At 41.0% G+C, this 23,550-nt stretch overlaps 1 protein-coding gene across 1 annotated transcript in view; it reads left to right on the top strand.

Moving 5' to 3' along the window:
• The first annotated feature begins 419 nt into the window (after positions 1-419).
• Positions 420-23,550, top strand: part of MOXD1 (monooxygenase DBH like 1) — a 50,746-nt gene continuing 27,615 nt past the window's right edge. The window contains exons 1-4 of the mRNA XM_058836921.1: positions 420-1,365; positions 14,230-14,376; positions 15,800-15,967; positions 16,316-16,399. Of these exons, the coding sequence (XP_058692904.1) occupies positions 1,087-1,365; positions 14,230-14,376; positions 15,800-15,967; positions 16,316-16,399 (678 nt within the window). The 5' untranslated portion in view covers positions 420-1,086. The remainder of the gene's footprint in view (positions 1,366-14,229; positions 14,377-15,799; positions 15,968-16,315; positions 16,400-23,550) is intronic.

The following is a 23,550-nucleotide window of genomic DNA, read 5'->3' as shown; positions in this document are numbered from 1 at the left end:
CATTACTGATTTCCTTTACATACTAGTTTGATTGTTTTTTTACTGAATTAATACGCAATTTTGGTTGAGTACGGGGCTCTTTCTCTTGCATTTAAATGTGAAGAAAACACATTTCACACAGCATAACTTCCTTTTAAAACCTATTTCATATAGCTCGGAGCTTTCAAGGGCCAATATGACTCCTTGTGGGCCCTAACCTTCCTGATTTGGGTGCCATGCTATTTTTTGTCTCCATCCAGATTTGCAGCGAGAGGGGAACATTCCTCCAAAAGCATCTCTCTGCTCGTTGCTCTCGCCCCCGCCATGGCTGTGGTGCTGAGAGCAGGGGAAGGGAAGGCAGCTTCTGCTGCGGGAGTGTTGGGGACCGCATGGCAGAGCTGCCCGAGTGGCGGTGCCGCCGGGCACGGGGGTGTCAGGGGACGCGAGTGCGGTTTCGAGATGTGCTTTTGTAGCGGTCTCAGTGCAAACCGCTCGGGGGGTCTTCATTCTTTACTTACAACGCAAAAAGAACTCTCCCGACGGGGGATCACCTGCTCAGCTCCATCTGTCCGCCGCACCGTGCGCTCGCACTAAGCGGGGAGGCGGCCGAAAGTGGGGAAGCGCTCGTTTGCCTCCGGGCTTCCTCCCGTGGAATTCTTCCACCAGAGTTAAGAGTCGCCGGGGGGCCGGGGAGGTCTCCCGTCCACCGCCTTCCCTCCGCTTCCCCGGTCGGGAGAAGGATTTGGTGTCGCTAACGCAAACTCCGACCGTCTCGGCGAGCAGTCCCCGCGGCGAGCCCACGGCAGGTGCTCCCGGCGCGGCGGGGTCAGGCCCGGCCCCGACGGGCGGCCGGGGGAGCCGGGGACGGCCGCCAGCGCCGGGCCGGGGCGGGAGCGAACAAAGCGCTGCCGAGGGCGCGCTGCCCCGACGGGGCCGGCGCGGTGCCGCCCGCAGCGGGGGCGGGGTGACCGGGGCACCCGGCCCCCCTTCCCCACACACACACACACAGGCACAGACACACGGATACAGACACACACCCCCGCACACGCACACCGCGCCCGGGCACACGCCGAGACGCACCGGCGGCCGCTGGTGCGCGGCGAGAGGATGCGGCGGCTGCGCCCCTGGGCGCTGGTGCTGGGCGGGCTCCTGTGTGCCTGTGCCGGGGCCGGGGCCGGGCCGGCGCTGCGGAGCTACCCGCACACGGCGGTGCTGGACGGCGCGGGCGCCTACCGCCTGCGCTGGGGCCGCCGCGGCAGCGCCCTCGCCCTCCGCCTGGAGGTGCGCACCCGCGGCTACGTGGGCTTCGGGCTCTCGGCCAGCGGCGGCATGGCCTCTGCCGACATCGTGGTGGGAGGTGTGGAGAGGGGCCAGCCCTACCTGCAGGTAAGGCCCTGCTCCTTCCCCTCGACCGCCGACCCGGGTCCTCTTTGTCCGCCCACCTTCCCCCCGCTGTCCTTCTCTCGGGACGCCCTTCTTTCCCTGCCCCGCGTTTCTTCTGCAGACTTCTTGCTCTGCATACCTGTATCTCTTTACTTTTTCCTTCCACCCTTCGGGTTATCCCTATTCTTCTGCGTTCCCTTCTCCTGGGGGAGATACTTCTTTTCGATCCGCTTCCTGCCGACCTTCCCTCTAAACTTCTATATGGATTTCGTTAAAGGTGTCAGGTTTCTTTCCTCCTTATGCACAAGATACAACAGCCCTGTTCCCTCTCCTTTGGGCACTCTGTGCTACCTGCCCGCTGAGCCTAGACCCGCGGAGGAGAGGGGTGGGAGGGCAGAGTCTCCCCCAGGAAGGTGTGGCACCTTTCCCCTCACCCTGCCAGAGTTTGGCAGTCCTGGTGCCGCCTGAACTTGCTCTTTCTAATCCCACTGGCATGAGGACAACATCCTGCCAGCTTCTAAACCTGTTGACGTCCCCTTCTGCTGGCGCACAGCTGGTGCTGCTCCTGTTCTTGGTGTTCCTCCTCTCCTCACCTGGAAGTGTTTTGACCCAGATGTTGGAAAGGACTTGCAGAATAACTGCTGGGAGGACTCCTGGTAGTGTCCTTGGTTTGAGGTAAAGCAACCTCAGAGGTGCCCGACTCTATTGGTATAATTTTCTTGGGATGTTTCTGTAGTAGTCTTGATATAGCCAGGGCTACGTCTGGAACGGGAGTGTGGAACAGAGGCCTTGCTGGTGCTTACAGCGAGTCATCCACTCCAAGAGGCACTGGTGGCTGGTCGAGCAGGGGCCATGAGAGAGGAGGGGACCCACACCTGTGGTCCCCTCTCGTCAACCGGGGATCCAGCCGGCAGGAGGTGCTCTGGGGTCGGGGGAGCAAGGACAGCTTGTCCCACGGATGACTGAAAGGGGAATCAGGCTGGGAACGACATCTTGTCACCCCCCAGCTGCTTGAATAATAACTCAGAGATGCAGTTTAAGAGCAGAGTGGTTGTTAAGAGTATGCTCTAGGAGAAGGCATCTGTCTTCCCTTCATTATGTTAGAGCTAGTTGATCTTTGAAGCTGCTGCTTAAATTTTAAGAGGTTTTTCCTTAAGAATATTGATTTTCTATTAGCAATTCACCATAAGAAAACAAAATGCATTATATTACCTCCCTACTATTTGTCAAGGTTTTATAAAATCAAAACTTTTCCAGAAGAATCGAGCTTTTAGTATAAATATTTTCCTTTTTAAAATTTCTTATACTTTTTCTTTCCCCCATTAGTTTGCTGTATGAAGTTTAGGCAAATATTTGTCTTCCTTAAGTTCAGACCAGTGATTTGCAGACTGTTGCTTTCTCCATATTTCAAAATGAAGATTTTTTCTTGAAGCATAAATAAAAGAATAATAATAGTAAAAAAGCCCCACTCTAGTCTGCTCATTGAGCAATGAGATCTTCACTCACAGAATGAAAGGCTTTCTGAAAGGCTCTGCAATTCTGAAGATGCACCTATTAACCATTAAACCCAGGTTTTTTCCTGGTTAGTTCATAGATCCTGTTAGGGTAAAGGAAGTCCTTTAGAAAGGCATCCAAACCTAGTGTAAAGACATCCAGTGGTGGAGGATCTATCACTTCCCTTGATAGTTTGTGGCACTAACGAGTCTCTGCTGTTCCTGATTGCCAGGATTAGTTTGTCATGGTATAGCTTTCAGCTATGTGTTTTCTACTATATTAAAAGCTCTACTCCCCCTGCATACCGCCTTCATAAAGTTATTTATATACTGCAATCAAGGCAATCAAGTAACTCCAAATTTTCTTTTTTGTTAAATAAATAGATTGAGTGCTTTAGCATCACAGGACATTTCCCCCAGCACTCAAAGCACTCTTGTAGCTCTTTTCAGCACCCTTCACAGGTTTTCAGCATCCTTAAAAATGGCCCCATACTAACTCCATTCTTCCACAGGTTTTATCCATCAGTATTGTGTTACAAATAGAGAAGGACTGCAGCAAATGCCTGCTGATACAAACCTACTGATATTTTTCCTGAAACACCAATTTAGCATATAAACTGTTATGCTAAGAGCTATGAGTTATTTTGTTGCACTTTTGAGTAGGTAAAACACAGAAGAAATATACTTTCGTTATGCTTGGGTGCCGCTTGAGGCACACACTCCATCCCCATTCCTTCTTCAGTTCTAGTTAGCATGGTTTCTTTCTAAGCTGAACTTAGGTTTTTAAAAAGTTGCTTAGTTAAATTTTTTCCATGCTTGCACCAGCAAGTAACAGCCAGAAACAAAGATGATCAACAAAATTTATTCCAGAGGCTTTTTCTGGTCAGGCAGCAGGCGTTGCTAGAAAATGAACAAATTGTTCTAGGATGTTGTTTCAATAATAATAATTTACTGGACAAACAAATACAGTTAATATTTTTAAAAATACATTCTGTGTTAAGTGTATATCATCATAATTTAGATTATTTACTACTGAAAAAGATTTTTTCATAGATAGCACCCTTGAAAGTATGTGGTTTTATGCCTAGCTGCACTCCACGAAATATGTACACCCTATAATGAATGAACTTACTTTTCCTTTTGGTTTTAGAAAAATGTTTTTATTCCATGACCATCTGTTGGAAAATGCGCATCGTGGTCTAAACTCTTAGAGGGGTCATTTTTTGGTTTCTTTGAAAGTTTTGAGATGCTTGTTAGTGGCCTGATGTTCAGATGTTCTGAAACACCTTTATAGCCTTTCAAGTGGGCATTGAAATTGCTGATCCCTTGGGTCAATTTTGCCTTTTTCCTCCCCAGATTCTCTCTCCTTCTTTAAAAATAGAAAGTGTTCTCAGAGGTAAGAGTTCTCTTCTGGGAATAAACATGTAAATATAGTTAGACTACAGCTGCCAGTTAGGGTAAAAGCACACACTCCTGTCTGTGGAAGATCCATGCATTGGGGTAAAGGAAAACTGCCAGATAGTTTTCAGAGAAAAGAGAGAAAATGTTTCCTCTGTCATTTATTCCTCATCCTCTCAGAGCAAGTAAATGCTATTCCCACCATCAGCAGGCAGTGCTTGCCTTGAAAAAACCTGGTGACTCAAAGTCCTGGATATTCAGGGTTGAGTTTTTCTTTCACAGTGTTCAGTGTATCCTGAACTTGGATGTAATGAGCTGTTTGGTTTGGTTTGCTTTACCATGTTTGAGCTGTATTTAATCTGAAAGTGTGTCTGACATTAGGAAAGGCTAAAACAATTTGAAGTCTGTGGCTTAGTTTTGTCTAAATATATCAAGATGAAAAGTGTTACAATGTCATGAAAGAAGAACAAGCCTTCATGGTGTACCAGAGTAGTTTTTTGAAGAGCATTGGAATGATCATGGTCATTTATTGTCCTAACATGTCAGAAGTTTGATATTTGAAATGGGAACCTAAACATATTTTGGGAGGATGCAGAGGACATAGCATGGATATGTGTATACATGCAGGCATGACTTAGTGTTTTGTCGTGAGGGAAGCACCTCCACCGATCAGAAGGAGAAAAAGGAGATCAGTGAACAGACTATTCTCACACATTACTGAGAGCCTGTGGTGTCAGAGTAGCAGATTGTGTGGTGTTTGGCTGAGCATGTTTGAGAACAAGAAGGTACCAATGGGGGTCGGTATTGGAAGGCTGGGAGCTGCCTTTGTCTCTATAGGGAGGAGTTGGACTTAGGAGAGTTCATACTTAGCAAAATGTTACCTTGAAATATTTCCATGGTCATTTGCAGCATGTGTTACTCTTCATACAAGACCTTGGGGCAGCCTTAGATTTTGCATCTATTTTTTTCATTCTTTTTTTTTCTTTTTTTTTTTTTTTTTTTTTTTTTTCCTAATGCATCTCTTTTGTGCTCATGAATTGACACAGCATGCATTTTCTTGCTAGACCCATGCCTTTTCCTTGGTCTCCACCCCTGTCTGGAATTGTGCATCCCCACCCACAGCACGTAGCTGCTGAGAGCCCCATTTTGGGGAGAGTAATCCTCCTTGATGAATGCCTATTTTGTGCAAGTTATACAAGAGGGTTCCATTGTTAGAATCTTCTGTTGAACTTGCACAAAAATAGTCCCTACTCAGGGTGAATAGGGACTGTGTGTCACTAAAAAGTACTTTATTATTCATTAGAGCCGTGCTTGTTAACTGTCACCCAAACTAAAGAATATCTGTTATCAAATGTATCCCATAGAGTTAGCTTAATTGCTCACAGGGAAGTACTTGGAGGAAATTTTAAAGGACAGAAAACAGTGAGCATTTTCAGTACTTAACGATATGCCGCTTTTAAGTGCACTCATGCCAACAGCAACAAAAGAAGTGTTTAGAAAACAACTTGAAAGGCACCAATAGAGAGATGCGAAGCGAGTGCCACACTGACATATCTCAGTCGGTGTTTTGTTGGAGGTATTTCATGCCTTTGGGCATTGGGGCAAAATCTCCAGATGACTAATGTCTCCCTCTTGGCTTCAATGAGCGGCATAAAGAGACACTCCAGTGTACATCTCCACTGGCTGGGTGCTTTGTAGTTCCCTTTGAGAGGTACAATAGTTAGGACAAGGAAGCAACAGTTGGTGAACAAAAGATGAGAAGAATTCTGAAGCTTGTAATTTGCAGGCCTTCGGGGGACTGTTTTCAAGAATTTGGTTGGGATTGTTTTTCTTTTCTTTTTTCTTTCCCTTTTTTTTTTTCCTTTATTTTTTGTTCTCCTTTGGATTTTGGAAACACTAAGAAAATGAAATTTTCTCATATCTCCGCAAAAATATGGAATTTTAGCCACTGTGGGTGATGCAAAGGCTTAAAATAATGGGGGGATAATTTAATTCCCAATATAAACAAGTATCAGAGAAGCAGGAAAGGGAAGAAGGGAGATTTTCTGAGGCAGATCCAGAAATTTTGGTAACAAGTATCCCTAATTGTTGTGCTTGAAAATCCCCTAAGTATTTCTAATCTTCCTCATAATTGAAGTAATTAAAGTAATTAAAGCCAGAAAACTTGTACTGGATAAATGTAGCTCCTGTGTAAGGAATGTTCCTTGTGATAAAGTGCAGTTCTAAGATTGTATCATGAAGTATCTCCTCACTGATTTTCTTTCTCTTAAAACACTTTGCTACATGTTTTGTCTAGTCTCTTTGTGTTAGGACAGCCTTTAATCTAGCTTTATATCTTCTGATATAACTGGAATATAAACTCCTAAATTAACATTTATTCTTGATGTAAGGACTTGTATAGAGCCTTGGGACTCCACCACAATGTCAAATTATCCAGGTCGATATGCAATGTCATATTTCAACCTGTAGCCACTAGTGCCTCTTACACCTTCTTGTGCTAAGTTAGGACTCCACACTTCAGGGTTTTCATTTGTGTGCAGAGAAACTGATATATGTTTTACTTCTCAGGAATGTCACAGAAACAAAGGGATGCCACTGCCAGCTAGCTGTAGGCCACCCTGGGCGGCATTTAACTGGATATAAGAAATATACAGAAGTGTATTGAAGTGACCCAGTCTGAATGAGAAAAGGCATATTTCGAAGTAAATAGTCGTTTCACATATAAAAAATACAAGCCCTCTTTTTTGTGAAGAAAATACGTGAACATGTGCCCACACATATGCAGGCATTATCTGTTTCTGTAAATACACAAATGGAAATGTGCGTCTTTGTGTATATGTGTATGTCTGTATATAAATTACAGACACACACACAGTTATTTGTTAGAGATAAAAGTTTTCTGTCCTTGTCAGAGTTAGTAGTGCACCTGAAGTAAATGATCCACACTCTAGTGTATGTCAGCCAGTTTAATAGGAGTTGTAGCAGGAATTATGTACAGCTTCTCAAAACTGCCTGAGTGAGTGAGATCCAGGCTTCCTAGCAGGGACTGAATCACTTCATGCTTATCTGCTTTGTAGGTAAAAAAGTAAAATAAAAAAACCCAACCACTCCTCACCCCCCAAAACCCCACCCACCCAAACAACCAGAAGCAAACAAAAAAAATCCAGAACAAAAAAACCAATGCAACACTCCCCCATCCCCCCTCAAACTAGTAAATCAATTATAAACAGACTGCTCATGGGACAGTGGCTGTGAACTTATTGATCCTAGTTACTTTAGGAACTTAACTGCAACTATTTGATTGCTGTTGCTGTACTCTTTGTATGGTTATTTTTTCATTTGCAGCCAATCTCAAGATTGGTGCAGTCAACTGGAATGCTCTCAAGGTGTTCTTACACAGCACAGCGATGCATTCAGGCTCCTGCTTCGTGTTAGATTGCTGTGAGTGGGCTCTGCTTTTCCCCAGCATAAGAGCATGCTAAGATCTTTGCCTGAAACTCAAGCTGAAATTTATTTGAGGTTGCAAAACAGTTTGGTTTGCTTATTTGTAAACTCATGCTCTGTTTGGTTCTTGCCAAATACAATGTAAAACCAGCTTCTTTTAGGTGGTAACATCTAGTGTGTACTGGAACCTTGAGCAGCAGGATTCCATTTAAATTGAATGCAGCAATAAAAAAAGAGAAATGTTAACCACAGTTATTTTTTTGGAAACCCAGAAAGGCATAACTTGGTGCTTATTTCAAACAAATGTTTCGTTCAGTTCTTTTCCTTACCGTAGCTGTCTATCCACCCTATTTATGCTAAGATAAATCCTGTCCTACACCAACTTTCATCTTTCATACAGCTTCATGATCCTTTTTGCCAAGTTTCTCTTTGGTCCTGGTCATTGGCATCAGCTTGGTAATTTGGGGATTGTCCTAGGGTGACTTTATGCTGCTTGTATCCCCAATTGTCTGTTCTGTTTGTGCTGGATATTAAGTTCTGCACCTTTAAAACTAGATCTGCGAGTGAAGCGGGGGAGAAGAAGTGGATTGTCTGAGGTGGCTGTATTCAAAAATATAAGGATAAGAGCTCCTGGACTATGCTGTCTGCAGCACGGACAGCAGGACAGAGCTCTCCTTTGCTCTTTGTTAGGTTTTAGCTAGCTGAGGCAGAGAAGTTCCCCAGACTGTGGCTTTTCTTTTTATTGGAACTGATCAGCCTTGCTCTGGACTGAAAACCCAGAGCACTGGGAGCTCACACCTGTAGCCCACCAGGGCCTGAGAAGCTGAGAAGCATTCCAGTGCCAGAGGGACTGATAAGAGATTGGGTGAGCTGAGCTACACCCCATGACAAGGACTTTCTGAACTTGCCATCTCTTTAGAACAGCGACATTAAACATTTTATTGTTTAATATTATTCAATTTTTTTATGCTTGTGAATACTCTGTTTGTTAAATAAACCATTTTTTCCCACTTTTTTCCAAGGAAATATTTTCCCAAACCAGTTGGGGGAGGGGGCCACTTGAATCTGCTTTCTAGAGGAACCACTTTGGCAGTTTCCTCCCAAATTTGCCCTAAGCCAGGACAGGGATGTTTCAACTCTGTGGGTTGGCTATAGAACATCAAGGAGGACAAGCTGAAACACAGCTTCTTTTTCTGTTTTTTCCCATTCCTGACTTGTCCCTTTTTTTATTTTTAAGTGTTAGACTGCTGCTGGAACAGCAGTGATGGCCCAGTTAGCAAAGGGCAGCACACATAAATTGGGGTGACTGAGTTTCTCGCAAGCTGATCCCAGAAGGTGATTGCTGGATGGGGCCACAATCTGAGAATTATTTTATGTTCCTTGAGGTTGAAAGGGGATATATATAATTTAGGACAGGAAATGGATATCATAAACAAAATAATCTTGTACATTGTAAAGATCTGGGGAGGGAGTCCCATAAACACCTGTTTTAGTCTGTGAGGACAGCTGGTAGGGCTTTTGGGGTCAGGCTTCCCTCTGCAGCTGTGCTTGCATTCTCAAAGGAGAAACCAGCATCTTTTCACATCCTTAAGAAATTACTCTCCCTGACTTTTCTGGAACAGAAATCAGAAACCATATATACCACAAAGTATTTTTTTGAGAAGGAGAGAGGCTAATGGGATCTGAAAAACAGTATAACATGATCTGCCTCACATCTGGAAAAGAGCATAAAACATCTTGTAATGTCAGGAAAATTTTTCGTTTTCCATATGTTGTGTCAACTTTTAGGTAATGTGAGGAAGGAGATACTTAATTATTTGATGAACTGCACGACTTAGTCCAGAGTTCAATATATGATTTTATGCAATATTATCAAAGGGAGTGCAAAATGTAAATGTTTCACATGTAAACAATTTACATAAGTAAATCCTGAAATAGACATCTTTATTATCATGTAGCATGACCAATAACACTTCTGAAGCTTTTTTAAACATTTAGTCTTTAAATAACCAAAGATATTAATGCTAGAAAAATATAGTCACTTCACCCTTCTCTTTCACTAATTCTTATACTTTGGTAAAGCTGATATGTAATTTGAAAAATTTCTCTTCATTAGACATATGATATCTATTTTTTGTGTATAAGAAACTGGAGAATCTGGGTGCAAGTACTGAATCAATACATAAATCCATATTGTGGATTTATCCACACACATGTGAGCATTTCAGAAATCCAGCTTTAAGGTCTTGACGATTATTGTAGATCTGTTGGGACTTGTCTTGGTTTGAAAGACAGGTGTCTGCTAAGGCAGGTGCCTCCCTTGGAATGGAAAATGTAAAACCCCTCCCTCCAAATTATTATAATTTTGAAATTAAGGGACTCTCGGACAAAGATATGTGGATAGGAACAACAGTTCTTTACTGGTGTGTACAATAAAGCAGACAACAGCAGCTCTGGCGCTCACACCAAGCAGAGCGGGCCCCAGTGACCCCTCTGGGCCGCTCTCCCCTCACTGCAGTTCAGGGCACGGCCGCCAGGGGGCGCTCGTGGCTGTGGGCGGGGCGGGCATTCCGCCGGGCCGCCAGGGGGCGCTGTGGCGCGGGCTGGGCCCACATGCGGTAATGGCGGCTCGGCCCAGAGAGGAAGGGATGGGAGAGAGGCTTTGCTGCACAACCCCCCCTGGGACAGCCGATCCTAGGTGTTCCATCAGCACTTATGGAAACGGCAAGATGTCTCAGCAGGCAGGGGGTGTGGGACTACAGTGCAGCAAAAGCTCGGAGCAGCACTGAAGAAGCAGCGGGGGCAGGATAGCGGCAGCCTGGCTCCCAGCAGGGCAGGGAGAGGCGAGCACAGGATTCCTGGGCACAGGGGCAGATAGTGATATGTCCCACTTTTAGAGAGGTGGGTGTTAATAAGGTCCCAGTTGAGTGGCTGCTCTCACGAGCAGAGGCTCACCTCACAGCAGAAGAAGCAGGACCGGGCTGGGCTCTGGCAGCAGAAGCAAATTCCCTTCCCCGAGCATCAGCTCCAGCCGTCCTCCTCCGAAGCCAAGAGAGAGCCCACAGCTGCCCCAGCCCTATCCTTTACCTGCCCAATCGTGCGGTATCTCTGCCCTCGGAGAGAAACTCCCCAGTAAGAGAAGTGCAACTACATACCCTCCTCCCCTGAGCTTGGCCACCAGTTCTGTTTTCTTAAGTTCACAGTTGTTAATGTTTCCTAGCAACTTAAGGGGGAAAATTCTGTAGGTAAAAAGGAACAGAAGGAAAGAAACGTAACTCCCAACAGGACTCCATGAAATTCAGGGGACTTGTATCAGTATAGTCTACCCTACAAAAGACACAGGTTTTCTAGCTAACTGTGTGGAGTGGCAAAACCAGATTTGTGTAAAAAAAGATTGTACCATGTTAGAGCCTTTTCCTGCTTGTTGGGAAGAATAAACTGTTCCAGTACGAAGCTCATTTTAGAACGATCTGTGATAGATATCAAAGCACTGTGATGCTGTGGATTAAAACATCCCACTTCTTTCTTTGCAGAATTAAATAAGTGACACTTGTGAATTTGGATGAGCTCTTTGTTACAGTAGTGTGGACCTGAGAGAGTTTCAAATTAAATTTATGTTTCCTTAGTTTAGCTGAAGCCCAAATTCTCACCTTACCCTCTCTGGCCTCTGATAGATCCATCCACTGCCCTGCCACTTTACAAAAACCTTCAGAGACACATAGCCTTCTTCTTTGACTAGAAAAAAGAGTGGAGTGTAGGCAGTCCAAATGTGATGATTTTGATTGCGTTTGCACAAGGACTTCTGTCAGCAGGACTTTATTTTTATTTTTCTATTCTGAAAGGAAGCATAGAACATGTATAAAGTACAAACACGTATCTACATAGATAGATTTATTTTTTTTTTACTTTTCCAGATTTCAGATTTTTCCAGATTGAAAAAGATGAAAAAGATGTGGTGTCACAGATTGTCACTGTCAAAATTTTTAAAAACCTTTTGTTCATTCTCTTTTGTACACAAACACATCTTAACGGCTTTTAAGCATTGATGAGTAAATTGGGCAAGTTTACATAGTTTGACTTAAAATCTTCTGTGTAAACAGAGATTCATGTAGTTCCTGGACAATGTGGCATTATTTTGCTTTAAAAGTGGAAAACAAACTGTTTTCATGTGAGAAGCTGAGAAATCAAATTTTGAGTTGTTCAGGTTTTTTGTTTTTGCTGGTTGGTTGTTGTTTTTTGTTTTGGGCATTTGTGGTCCTTTTTGGTTTTTTGGGTTTTTTTGTGTGATGTTATTTGATTTTATTTTTATGATGAACATCTGGATCATTTTCAACAAAGGAAGTGAAAATAGCATTAGGTACATCCAGCCACAAAATAATTTCAGGTGAAATCACTGAAGGTAGCAAGGTTCTGTTCATTTTTGACAGCAGGGGTGGGCAGTCAGTGCCTGAGCAGCAGCAGTGTGGGTGCCCAATACAGCTCTCATCCCACGGGGAGCAGCTTGTCCTCTCTGGGGGCCTGGGCTTTGGGGCCACCTTCCCCAAAGCATTTGCCAGCAGCCACAAATTGAGTCTATCGTGGTGAGCCAGAGATGTGACCTGCCCTTGACTGTCCTCCAGGTGAGTGGGATAATTATGCTGCCACGTTATCAAGGCATATCTGAGCTTATACCTTAATTACAGAACAACTTCGTGTTATTTTTGCATTCTTGCCTCAGGCTCGTGGAAATCAGGACTATATCACAAGGTTTTTTTTTCCTTCTGGTTAGAGCTGTGTCCTCTATGCTTGTGATGAAATGGTGAAGCTCACCACAAAACATTTGAGTATGCATGCCTTTTCTTCACGTTTCTCAGCTTTCCTTCACACTGGTTTCAGGCAGAGATTTTGAGTCTGTTCACATGAGCAAAAACTGCGCTTGAATTTGTATTCCTCAATAGTTCAAAGTGTGGGTGCTTTCACTAAGAATGTCTTCCTCCAATTTAAGGTAACATTTAAGCACTGCAATAAAAACTGATGTTCACAAGGTTACATTTCTTGTCTTGACAAACACTAACTTAAAGATGGAAGCAGAGATTCCACAGAAGAGCGTTTTCGAAGCAGGAATGGTATTGTGTATAGGCAACACACTGCCTCTTTCCAAGTTCTGATGCAGGGCTAAACTGGAGTGTTTTGATCCCATCTATCTTCAAAGAACCATCGCAAAACAAGTCTTATTATTTCTGTCTGGAAAACAGCAAATCCAAGTTATTTCTCTAAACAAATACAACTCATCAGTTCACTTTATTTCAGGTCCCAGGCCTTTGTTTTGCTCTTCTTAGTGATTATTTTTCCATTTGCCTATTCTCTCATGTATGTACTTAATCATTTGTCTTTGTAAGAGGTGGTGACAGGAAAAGAAGAACTCTCTGGTGTCTTGCCCACACACAGATTTCTAGGGTGGAATTAAGTTTAAGATTACAGCTCCTAAATGACCCTTTACTGAATTAATGAAATTTCAGTTATTTTTTACTGGTATCAAAATACTTGGGCATAACTTTTTACTGTTTTTCAGATTGGTTACCTCAACCTTAATAAAAGAGGAAAGCTAGAAATCTCCCCAAAAGTGAACAGAGGTCCAAACAGCTACAAAAAATGCCTGCCGGGACCAGACAGTGCTGCATTATTTTGCAAAGACACCACACAATTAATGGTGTCTGCCAGTAGCCTTTTTGACATGACAAATACATTGGTTAGTTAAAAGACCCTTCCCCACCCCAAACCAGGCAGAAACAGCCCAAAACTCAAAGGAGGGTGACCAGAGGAGGTACATCTGAGGCAGTGAGCGGCCAGCCCTTCCTAGGTGGCCAGGGTGGGAGGAGAGGGAGTGATGGGTCCCAGCTGCACAGGGCTGCAGGAATCCGGGGTGAGGAGGTTAATGACCTGATGTTGCTGCCATGCTACTCCTTTGTGCAGGGCCTCTGCAGAGCCCTGGATGGGAAGCATCTTTCTTAAAAACAGCTCCCTTGCCTCTTCCAAAACCTCAACCTAATCCCAGCAGCTTTTGTATGAAATGAGCACTTTTCGTGCTAGTTAAGCCCTAGGGTTTCTGGTTCCAGTCAATGTTCATTCAAGAGGTTTGTTTTTTGTGGGAAAGAAAAAAACAGGAGAAGTTGTGGAAAAAAGGAGCGACACTATTGTTGGTGCAAATACTGAGTGCATTTCATTCTCTCTGTAATTTCTCCTGGAGTTCGTGTTATCCCAGTTACGATAAATAAAGCTTTTTGGTTGCTGGATCCAGCCTTTATTTCTGCAGTTACATACAGGCAGCATGTTGCGAAAATTACTTAAGGCATTCTTTATGCTGTTTATCGAGGAGGATTGCTTTCTTGGAGATTTTGTATAAAAAATAGTTCAGTGTCACTTCAAATTTATTGTTTGATTCAAAACTGACATTGCAGAATTTTACATGTTTTGAAAAAGGCTTCAGTAGCAGACATGGAGTTTCATTTTTAATATTAGATTTTAATAATGGGCCACCTTTCTTTTATAATAGGATTATTTTACAGATGAAAATAGAGTACTAAAAAAGGACCCTCAACAGGATTACCATCTCGAATATGCCATGGAAAACAGTACACATACAATACTGGCTTTTAGCAGAGAGCTGCACACTTGTGACACAAATGACAAGAGCATAACGGTAAGAGTCTCTGACTATATGTAGACAGATGAAGTAATTAACACCAGATAAATGTATATGTGGTTATTAAGCTGGTAATTAAAATCTCTTTTTAGTAAAAGGACAGAATTAGAGAAATTCACTTTCCAAAATATGTGTTTGCTCAAATTAACCAGGTAAAATATTTGTGCTAGTTTTATTAAACTATTATGTTTAAATTTCAGCTTTCTTTGTTCTTCTACTTTAATACATTATGTTCTGTAACTTCTAACAAGTGTACACAGGACTGAAATAGATACCTCTGGGCCATCAAGTCCCATATGCCGTTGTTAAAACCATTCAAGTGAGGCCAAATTGAGAAATACTTTTAAGATTCTGCACTAACTTGTAATTGATCTTGGAAACAGATTTTTTTAAAAAAATTGGAGAAGATATATTTAAAGGGTCTGTTTGTTTTATTTCTTTATTTGAAACTAAAAGTGAAAAAAATTTATGGTAAAACTTTCCATGGTAAAATAATTTTCATGGTAAATTCTTCTGTTGCCCTAGGGATTGCTGTGCTATTTCCTAAGCATAATTTTAAATTACATGAAGCTGATGACTTCAGTATTGAAAATGACAGATAGGTTAGAGAGATTTGCAAGGCTTTCTATGCTTTGGCTTGTTTACTGCTTCTTTTGGAAGCATTACTGGAGGAGTAAAACACTATATTCATTGTCTGTGTTTTTACAATATATGCAATTATAGCAACAAGAGAGGCTGAAAATGCAGGAAGCAAACTCCACCTGTATAAACCACCAGTTTTCCAGGCAGTCAGTGGATCTCTGGTTTGCACACCTGCTCCAAATTCTCAGTATAATTTAGCATTTTGAGACACTATAGGATTTATTATAGCACTCTGTCTCAAGGGTCATTATTGTAATCTGAGAATGGTTTACAGAGAACTGATCTGTGCAGTGGCTGTAGATTGATTTTTAAGACATAAATCTGTTCTGTAATTGAATGTTAATTTTCCATTGTATCGAAGGGCAGCAGTTCACTGAAGGTATTTAGATCTTCACAGACCTGAGCCTGGAAAATGTTTGGGGAGGGAAACATTCTGGTTGCTGATCAAATAAGTAACATCTCTAGAAAAATGTTTGTAATGTATTTAGTTGGTTACTTCTTTATGAGTCATTGCCATTTGAAGATATGATTTCAGTTCACAACATAAGTAAGGAATCTATCAGAGAACAATTTAATTTCTCTGTATTTCAAATTAAACTATTGAGTATAAACCATTATTTATTTCAAAGGTCAAATTGTGCAGGTAGATGACTGCTCCTCTGGAATGCATTGCCATTATTTAAATACACTGATGTCACAGCTATTGTAGGAATTACAGGAACTGTGTAAGGAAGATGTTGCTCCTATCCCTTGAGGACATTTTGCTTTGTTTTTTCAGGAGAGCACAGTGCGGGTAATATGGGCCTACCACCACAAAGATATGGGAGAAGCAGGTAAAAATTACCATGGATCTAATCGTGGTACAAAGAGTCTGCGTTTGCTGAACCCTGAGAGAGAGGAAGTCTCATCTGCCTCTTTGCCATACTTTGACTTGACAAACAAAGACGTGAGTTACTCCGTGTTGTGGGTTTCTGTGGAGATGGGAGTAAGGTGGTAGCCAAAGCCTTGGACTTCCATAATGGGTAGTGTAACCTTTATGTATAGATAAAATATAAGGAAGAAATTCTTCACTATGAGGTTGATGAGGCATTGGAGCACGCTGCCCAGAGAGGCTGTGGATGCCTCATCCATGAAAGTTTTCAAGGGATGGGGCTTTGAGCAACCTGGTCTAGTGGAAGGTGTCTGTGCCCAAAGCAAGAGGATTGGAACTGGATGATTTCTAAGGTCCCTTCCAACCCAAACCATTCTGTGATTCTATGATACTACTGTGTTCTTGCCCTTTTTATTAAGACAGGTGCCTGTACCAGACAAAGACACAACATATTGGTGCCAAATGTTTAAGATTCCTGTACAGCATGAAAAGCATCACGTGACAAAGGTGAGTGATTGAGACTCAGAAAATTTGGAGGAATTTAGATAATAATTACACTTCAAATCAGTTCTTGCACTTTTGAAGTTTTTTTCACTGCTAACTGAAGGGAAACCAGGACCTCTTGTCTGTATTCACAGATGTGGATCAAGTGTTTGTGTATGTGTGCCCAGAACCTGGCTCAGGTGTGCCCTGACAACTGGGAGGCACAGTGACAGACCCTCTTTTTTGCAGATCTTTTTTCCTTCATCCTTTCTTCCTTAAGAAAATGAGATTGAAAATCATTGCTGTCTGTAAATATTTCTGGCAAGGAAATTGTCTAAAAGCATGTTACATCAAGTTTCTACTTTTATATAGGAATTTAATGAATTTCTTTCAACAAATAGTAATTTTAAACTAAAAAAATAATTAAATGGTGATATTAGTTCAAATAAAGGGCCAGGTTCTTATTTGATTCCAGTCACCTTTCTTGTGATGATCAATGTGGAGCCAGGTTACATCACATAGGAACACACACCAATGTTTTCAGCAATTTAAAACCTAAATATTATTAAAAAAAGAGATGAACATTGTAGTTTATTTTAAAAATAATGAAAATGTTTGAATAAACATTCACGCAAGGCTCAGCAGGACCCTAGGTGATTTGGAAACCCACATGCATGAACATGTTTTCCTATAATGCATTTTATGACTTTTCTGTTATAAATTGAAAGCTTAAGAGTGCTGAGGGAAAAATGTTTCTCACATTTCTCCCCAAAAACAATATACTGGAGACCTTATAAACCAACAAATTCTTGTTTTTCTAATGTGCTGAAGATAGCACAGTGAGATAGTTCTGGCCCTCATTTTTATCTTTCTTTGAACCCACAAATGCATTAAGTGTAGAATTCTGTTTCTTGTTTTTTTGTTGCAATTGTCAGTCATATTTCTTCAGTGCATTCAGTAATACCTAAATTTTAAATTAATTCAGAGAACTTTAACATGTGATCTCAATGTCTGTATGTATATATGTCTGTATTTATACATACCTATAGTTACTCTGAAATATTGTGTATTTCTGCAGTTTATCAGAATGAAAAATTGCAAGGCCCAAATTTCTGCCTTTGGGTACTTGATCTTTAATCACATTTGAAATTTGTGACAGGTACTTTCTCTGTGTGAAATGGAGAATTTGTTTGTGTTGCAATATGTATGTCAGGATCCCTAGTTTTCTGCTTTCAAGTGAGAGACATTCAAAATGGCAGTATCGTAATCAAACTTTCCATGTTAAATTTTGTGAAAGTTGTAGATTCTTGCTGTTCTGCTAAAAAGTTCCCTAGAAGTATTCATTATTCATAATTTCTGAATTTATTTTCTAAATGCTTTGCATGACTGCACATATAGTTGCACAGTCTTTAAAAAACTAGTCTTTGGTTGAAGCTAAAACAAGATTTTAGCTCATAAATACACTGGCTAATTTTTCAGAATAATTTTATATTCTTTATCCTTACAATAATGGATAAAGAATATTAAAGTTTTAGGAATTGTATTTTCAAATCAGCATATTTTTTATAACGTTAAAAGTTAGAGTAGAATCCTCAGTGATTTTTCCTTCTTCAGAAAAGCAAGAAAATTTCATATTGTTGTTTACAAATTTTTACAGAGAGAAAAATGAATACAGAAAGAGAGTAGATTTAAGTAGGAACACTTCCTTAGCCTTTCTTTTCAGGGGCACGACTTAAATTTTCCTTTAAGTGATGTTTCTAGATGCCACATAGAGGGTTGTTGTGGAATTGTATCTATGTGCTCTTGCAAACTGATTAAACATTTCCTAAAGCCTACTCATACACAAAGGATGGGGCTTATGGTTACTGGGGAAGATATTAGCTGTGCAAACAGAGCTTGAGTTTCACAAAGGGGAGGGTGGATGAACTCTTTGGCCTGATCAAACTCTCTGGGTTAGTTAAATACTTACATAGCAGTTGATTCTGGATTCCTTCTGTAGCACGGTTTTCACACAAACTTACACGTCTTACTTTTACAGACAGAAAAAGAAGGTGTAGACATGGTACAGATTTGTCTGTGGCGTAATTTAGTCTACTACAGTGGAGTAGATGTGAGCTGGCTTTGGCCATTTCTGTGCTCCTGTATGATTTTTGTGGAGCTCTGAGCTGCTCAGTTTGGCACTTGCTGGACTGTGTGTGCCATCAACAGTGTGTGTTTAGCTGCACTGATGGATAAATCTGCTGGTGATCTGGGGTCTCAAGTAGATGCAACAGCAACAATTGGAATTTTTTTCCTACGTTCCACTGTTCTCTATCATGTCTTCCTCTTGAAAATTGCTCTGAGCACTCACTTTATTATACAGTACTTTTTAAATATCAGTTTCATCAGGAAAGCATGATGTTTTAATGAAGGAAACAAAAAAATGAGACCTGTTATTAAAGGTAGACATCAAAACTTTTAATTGTCTCTGGTTAACAAATACCAGATTCTGAACTCAGATTCTGAATTTAAAAGGATTTTTTAATGCCTATTGAAGATGCATTATTTAAAAAATATTATGCTTTGAGCCAGAATATATTTAAGGTATTTACAAATATGTTTTGTAAATACAATTTAGTAGTGCCACAGCTGGGTAACTGATAACACTTGGGTTTTAGGGTTCACCTCCAGTAGTATTTTAGTCTCTTCTGTTTGCACAAGATGAAGAAATAACTAGTGCAAGAGCTCTCAATATTAATCAAAGATAAATTATGTAAGATCTTAAATCTTTTCTTTTTCTTTACATAATATTCATCTTACTTTCCGGGAATCACAGGAATGGAAAACAGCATGTTTTCATTGATCAAGCTGCTCTACATGATATGTAAATTGTGCAAGAGATAAGATTGTAATCTTCTGTTCATCTCATAGGTAGAATAAGGACATGGATAAGTAATTTCTCCTTATGCTGCATTTACCAATGGAGAACAGATCTTCACTGCAATAAGGGGGCACACAGCCAAGTTTAGAACTTCTCTGTTAAATCTTTTGTTTCACATTTTTTGCAACATTCTCCTCAGGGAAGAGATTGTGTCTTCCTACATGTCCCTACAATGCTTTCTGTTTCTAATGCCTCCAGGAACTTCAGGAGAGGCAACTCATAATAACATGCCTGCTAAGAAATAAAACAGAGTAAGACAGTTTCTCAATAGCTGTGCATAATAATGACAATAGTAGTCCAGTAAACAGCCAAAGCCAGGCACTAAGCTGGTTTTGTGGCTCTAATTGTTTACATCACTCCTCAGCTTTAAACTGCCTACCTGGCTGAATTGTGGCTCCCTGAAAATTTATTAAACTTCTAGAGGATTTCCCTGCAGGGCATTTTCTATTAACAGAACGAATTATAAGTATAATAGGCAAATTTTGAAAATAATATAGGCAGAACAGATAAAAGGGATTGCTTGGAGGAAATAGCAGGCATTCAGATCAGGTATTTGCAGGATGGCTCTGCAGTGGTCCCAGAGTGGTGGACTTTGGCTGCTCTTCACATGGGAGAGCACATGGCTGCCTGTCTGCAAACTCCTGCAGCTACGTGTTCATTGGCCTGTTCTGCTGCTCTGAGCTTCAGGCAGTGGTGTGTGCCTCAGGCTCACTATCCAAGGCATTTTCAATTTCTCGCATGCAGAAGTTAGCTGGGAGTTTTCTCAGAAGTAGGTTTCTTAGAAAAAAGCATTCCACTTATTATCCCAGACTTTCTGGCGATGGCTGTAAGACTATGTCTTGCTGGGATTATTTGCAGTTCTCTGTAAATGTCATTATTCTGACTGGTCCTGAATGTGCCTTTTAATGACATTCCTAAAGAAAATTATCTGGTTTCACCAACTGCTCCTCAGGAAAAAGCTCCCCTCCAGCAGGAGCTCTCAGAAGGAAGGAGAGTGGGATCTAGTGGTAGAGCATGCACACAGACAGGTCCACACACCTACATCTGCATGAAAATATTTCTGTCTCCCTGCTAAAGCCATGCTAAGGGCAGGTCCCTGGGTGTGGAGAGCTCGCACAGGCAGAGACACCACTGCACTAGGGCTGGGAGCAGGGCTGACAGAGACAGAGATGATCATCCTGGGAAACACAGCCTGAAAATGGGTCTCTGTAGCATCTTCCCCCTTGTAAATTATCTGGTTTATCTATTTCTTTTTGCTCATTCAATTAAAAAAAAAAAAAAAAAAAAAGTTATTCAGTGGCAGCAGACTAGATCATTGAAATCTTGTCATTTTTGTATTGTTGAGGTGTCTGATTTTCATAATTATCACTGTGTGTGGATATGTGTGTGCTGACACACATCTCTCTATTTTGACAAGCTGTAAGACTATTTGCTGATAGTTAATTTTTTTTTGCTTATTTTCTGAATTTATTTTTTCCTTACTGTGAGCAGGCATCATGAAGATGTTTACCAGCAGCAAGCAAGTGAAAATTTGTTTCATGTTCATGAGGAGTTCTTCCCAGTGTTTCAGTAAATACACGTCTTGCTTTATATTCAAAGCTTATTCTTAGCTGCTTTTTCTACTTGTGGTTCTACAGATGCAGCTCTTTTTTATTATTAGCTTTAGTTTAGGTTTCAATACTCTATGTCTTCTGTCACTTCAATTTAACTGTATTGCTCATTCAAATAACTGCATCTGCTAAGGATTCATTACTTTCTCTTCACAGTTATATCAGGTCTTCCAGGTGCTTGACTAGTATTTTTGCTTCAGTTAAAAGACGTTAAGATACAGTGTTTCTTCTACTGTCTCTAGATTTTCTGTGAATTCTCTAGACCTGTGGTCTCCCTCTCCACCTGACAAATTGTTTAATACTGTGTGCAGACTGCAAATTTATAGTATATAATGGTGAAAGAATGGTATGTATATCCTACATGCCAGACGTGCCATAATCTATTTGTGTGAAGCTTTTCGGCATAGCATGCCTGTGCTAGTTCCAGCACTGTAAATTTCCCCCCTATGTTTTCTTAATTTCTTTTAAAAACACTGTGTTTTCCTCAGGAAAAGTAGTTCCCCAGGCTTCATTAGTAATAATCCCTTACTCAAAAACATGTCAAATATTGAATTTTACTCCAAGAGTGGGAAAAACATTTTATGTAAAATAAACCCCAAGATTGGGTAGTACAGTCACTTAGCTGTATCTGCATGTCTTTTCTCTAAGAATAACTAATTTTTCCTTAGTTCTAAACTTAATAGGTTGTTTCAAAACTAGTATAGTCAGAGGAAATACCAGCAGAAATTCTGTGACATGGCTGTGCCCAAGAGCTTAAAATATTTCTGGTTCTGGAAGAGAACTTTTTAAATAGGACACCCAGTTTTCGAGGGCATTTGGGATTGGAAAGGAGGATAGTAGTTGCATTTTGTAAACTCTCAGAAGTTTTGGTCCTTGTATAAAGCAGTTCTTCCACATGCATTATTTGAACCTACGTATGAGAATGGTGTGAGCAGGTTTAGCGCTGCTGAAATGGGGAAGAAGCCCCACACTGGAGATTAAGCTGTGTGGTCAAAATTCAGTAACTCTTCAGTACAACTCACGGATACTCTGGTAACATATTAAAGACAGTAATTTTTCAGCCATAGAGATGGGTTTCCTTTCATCTAACTTGACTTATCTATTGTTCTGAGCCAGCTGCTTAATTTACCTTACAGTGGCAAAACTGGCTGTTTGTATCATCCTAGAGGAGCTGTCATAAATGTATGAGCTCAAGCATCCTGCGTGTGGTTTGCTCTCTCTCTCCACTGATGGATGAGAGAACCCAGACCAGCAGCCTGTATTAGATAAGTAACTCCCAGATGAATGAATCAGGGGAGACATATCCCAACCAAAAAGGTCAGGGGAGAAAAGAGACTGTGAGAAAAGCAAAAATTGCAAAATAATGCTTTTTTTTTTTAATTTGCCTGTGGGAAAAATGATCTTTTCTCAACCACAGCTTTGTGTAATTTTTTTGCACTATGCTTACGATGTGACTAGTGAAACAGGCTAATCATATAACCAGAATAAAAATTATTTAGCATTAGTTGAGAAGTGCTACATTAGGCATATTTTTATATCAGCACTAAAGTTTTCCATTGCTGATCTCCTTAGAAGAGGGAGCCTCTTTTCAATTAAAGAAAGGCCTGTATTAGAACAGCAGCAGCTGCCAGTTAATCTTCATGTTCTGTTTCGGGGCAAACTGATAAGGAAGTAAAGAACTCCAAAAAACTTGTTGCCAAGGGTAACTCTGTTTTTTGACAGCGGAATGCTTTAGTAATACCAAAGACCCCAGTGTGAAAATACAAAGGGACTCCAGTTTAAGAGACTGATTGATTGGAAGCCAGAAGGGCAGCTTGTAGCCTGCAGTACCTAAATGAGGGCACTGATTTTTAACTTGAGTGATACCAGACAGTAACAACTCGTTATTCTCTGGCCTGAACTTTTACATTTTGCTAAATGTGATAACTCGAGCGAATTGCATCATGCAGCCTGACATAAACAAATGCTCTATATTTTCCCATGCATTCCCCTACAAAGCAATTTCAGCCCCAGTAAATTAGATTGGCAACCAAACAATCATCTTACGCTGCAGAGCTTGTAAGCTATCTGCCCTTTGATCTGCAGGGCTGGCTCTTCAGTGCAAGCCTGAATTGGCCCCTTAGGCTTTGCAGTGCTAAAGATTCATGCAACTGAGCAGGCTGAAAATTAAAAGTTTCCCAAGCTCTGTCTGAGGAAATAACAGAAATATATTATTCTCTCATATTCTGCTAAATTATTTCATATGCAAAATTGTTTAAGGTATTATTCCATTTTATGACCACAGATTAAGTTATGTATGACCACAGATTTTACTGTCTTACCAAACTTTATATTTCTTACATATTTTTATTTTGTGGTAGTCTTCTTTCATTTCACTTGTCTATCTTCACTACAAGAATTCTTAAATTATGCGGTTATTACTGCATTGTTTATTCCATATTCAGCATGCAAAAATAACTGACTACATTTTTGTCATCAGCAGAGTTGAATGTCTAGTTAATTTAATCAATTTTCTTTGATTTTTGATTTTTAAATAAAAATAACCTCCATCTATTATGGCAATGTATTGACTGTGCCAGCAGGTTATAGGAAATGTGTGATTTTTTCATTAAACAAAAGTCAGATGACAGTAGTCTTAATTTAAA

The sequence above is a fragment of the Poecile atricapillus genome, chromosome 3 (assembly GCF_030490865.1).
Source record: "Poecile atricapillus isolate bPoeAtr1 chromosome 3, bPoeAtr1.hap1, whole genome shotgun sequence".
Taxonomy (NCBI): Eukaryota; Metazoa; Chordata; class Aves; order Passeriformes; family Paridae; genus Poecile; species Poecile atricapillus.
Note: the sequence above shows the minus strand (reverse complement) of the source record. Positions and strands in the feature narration are given on the sequence as shown.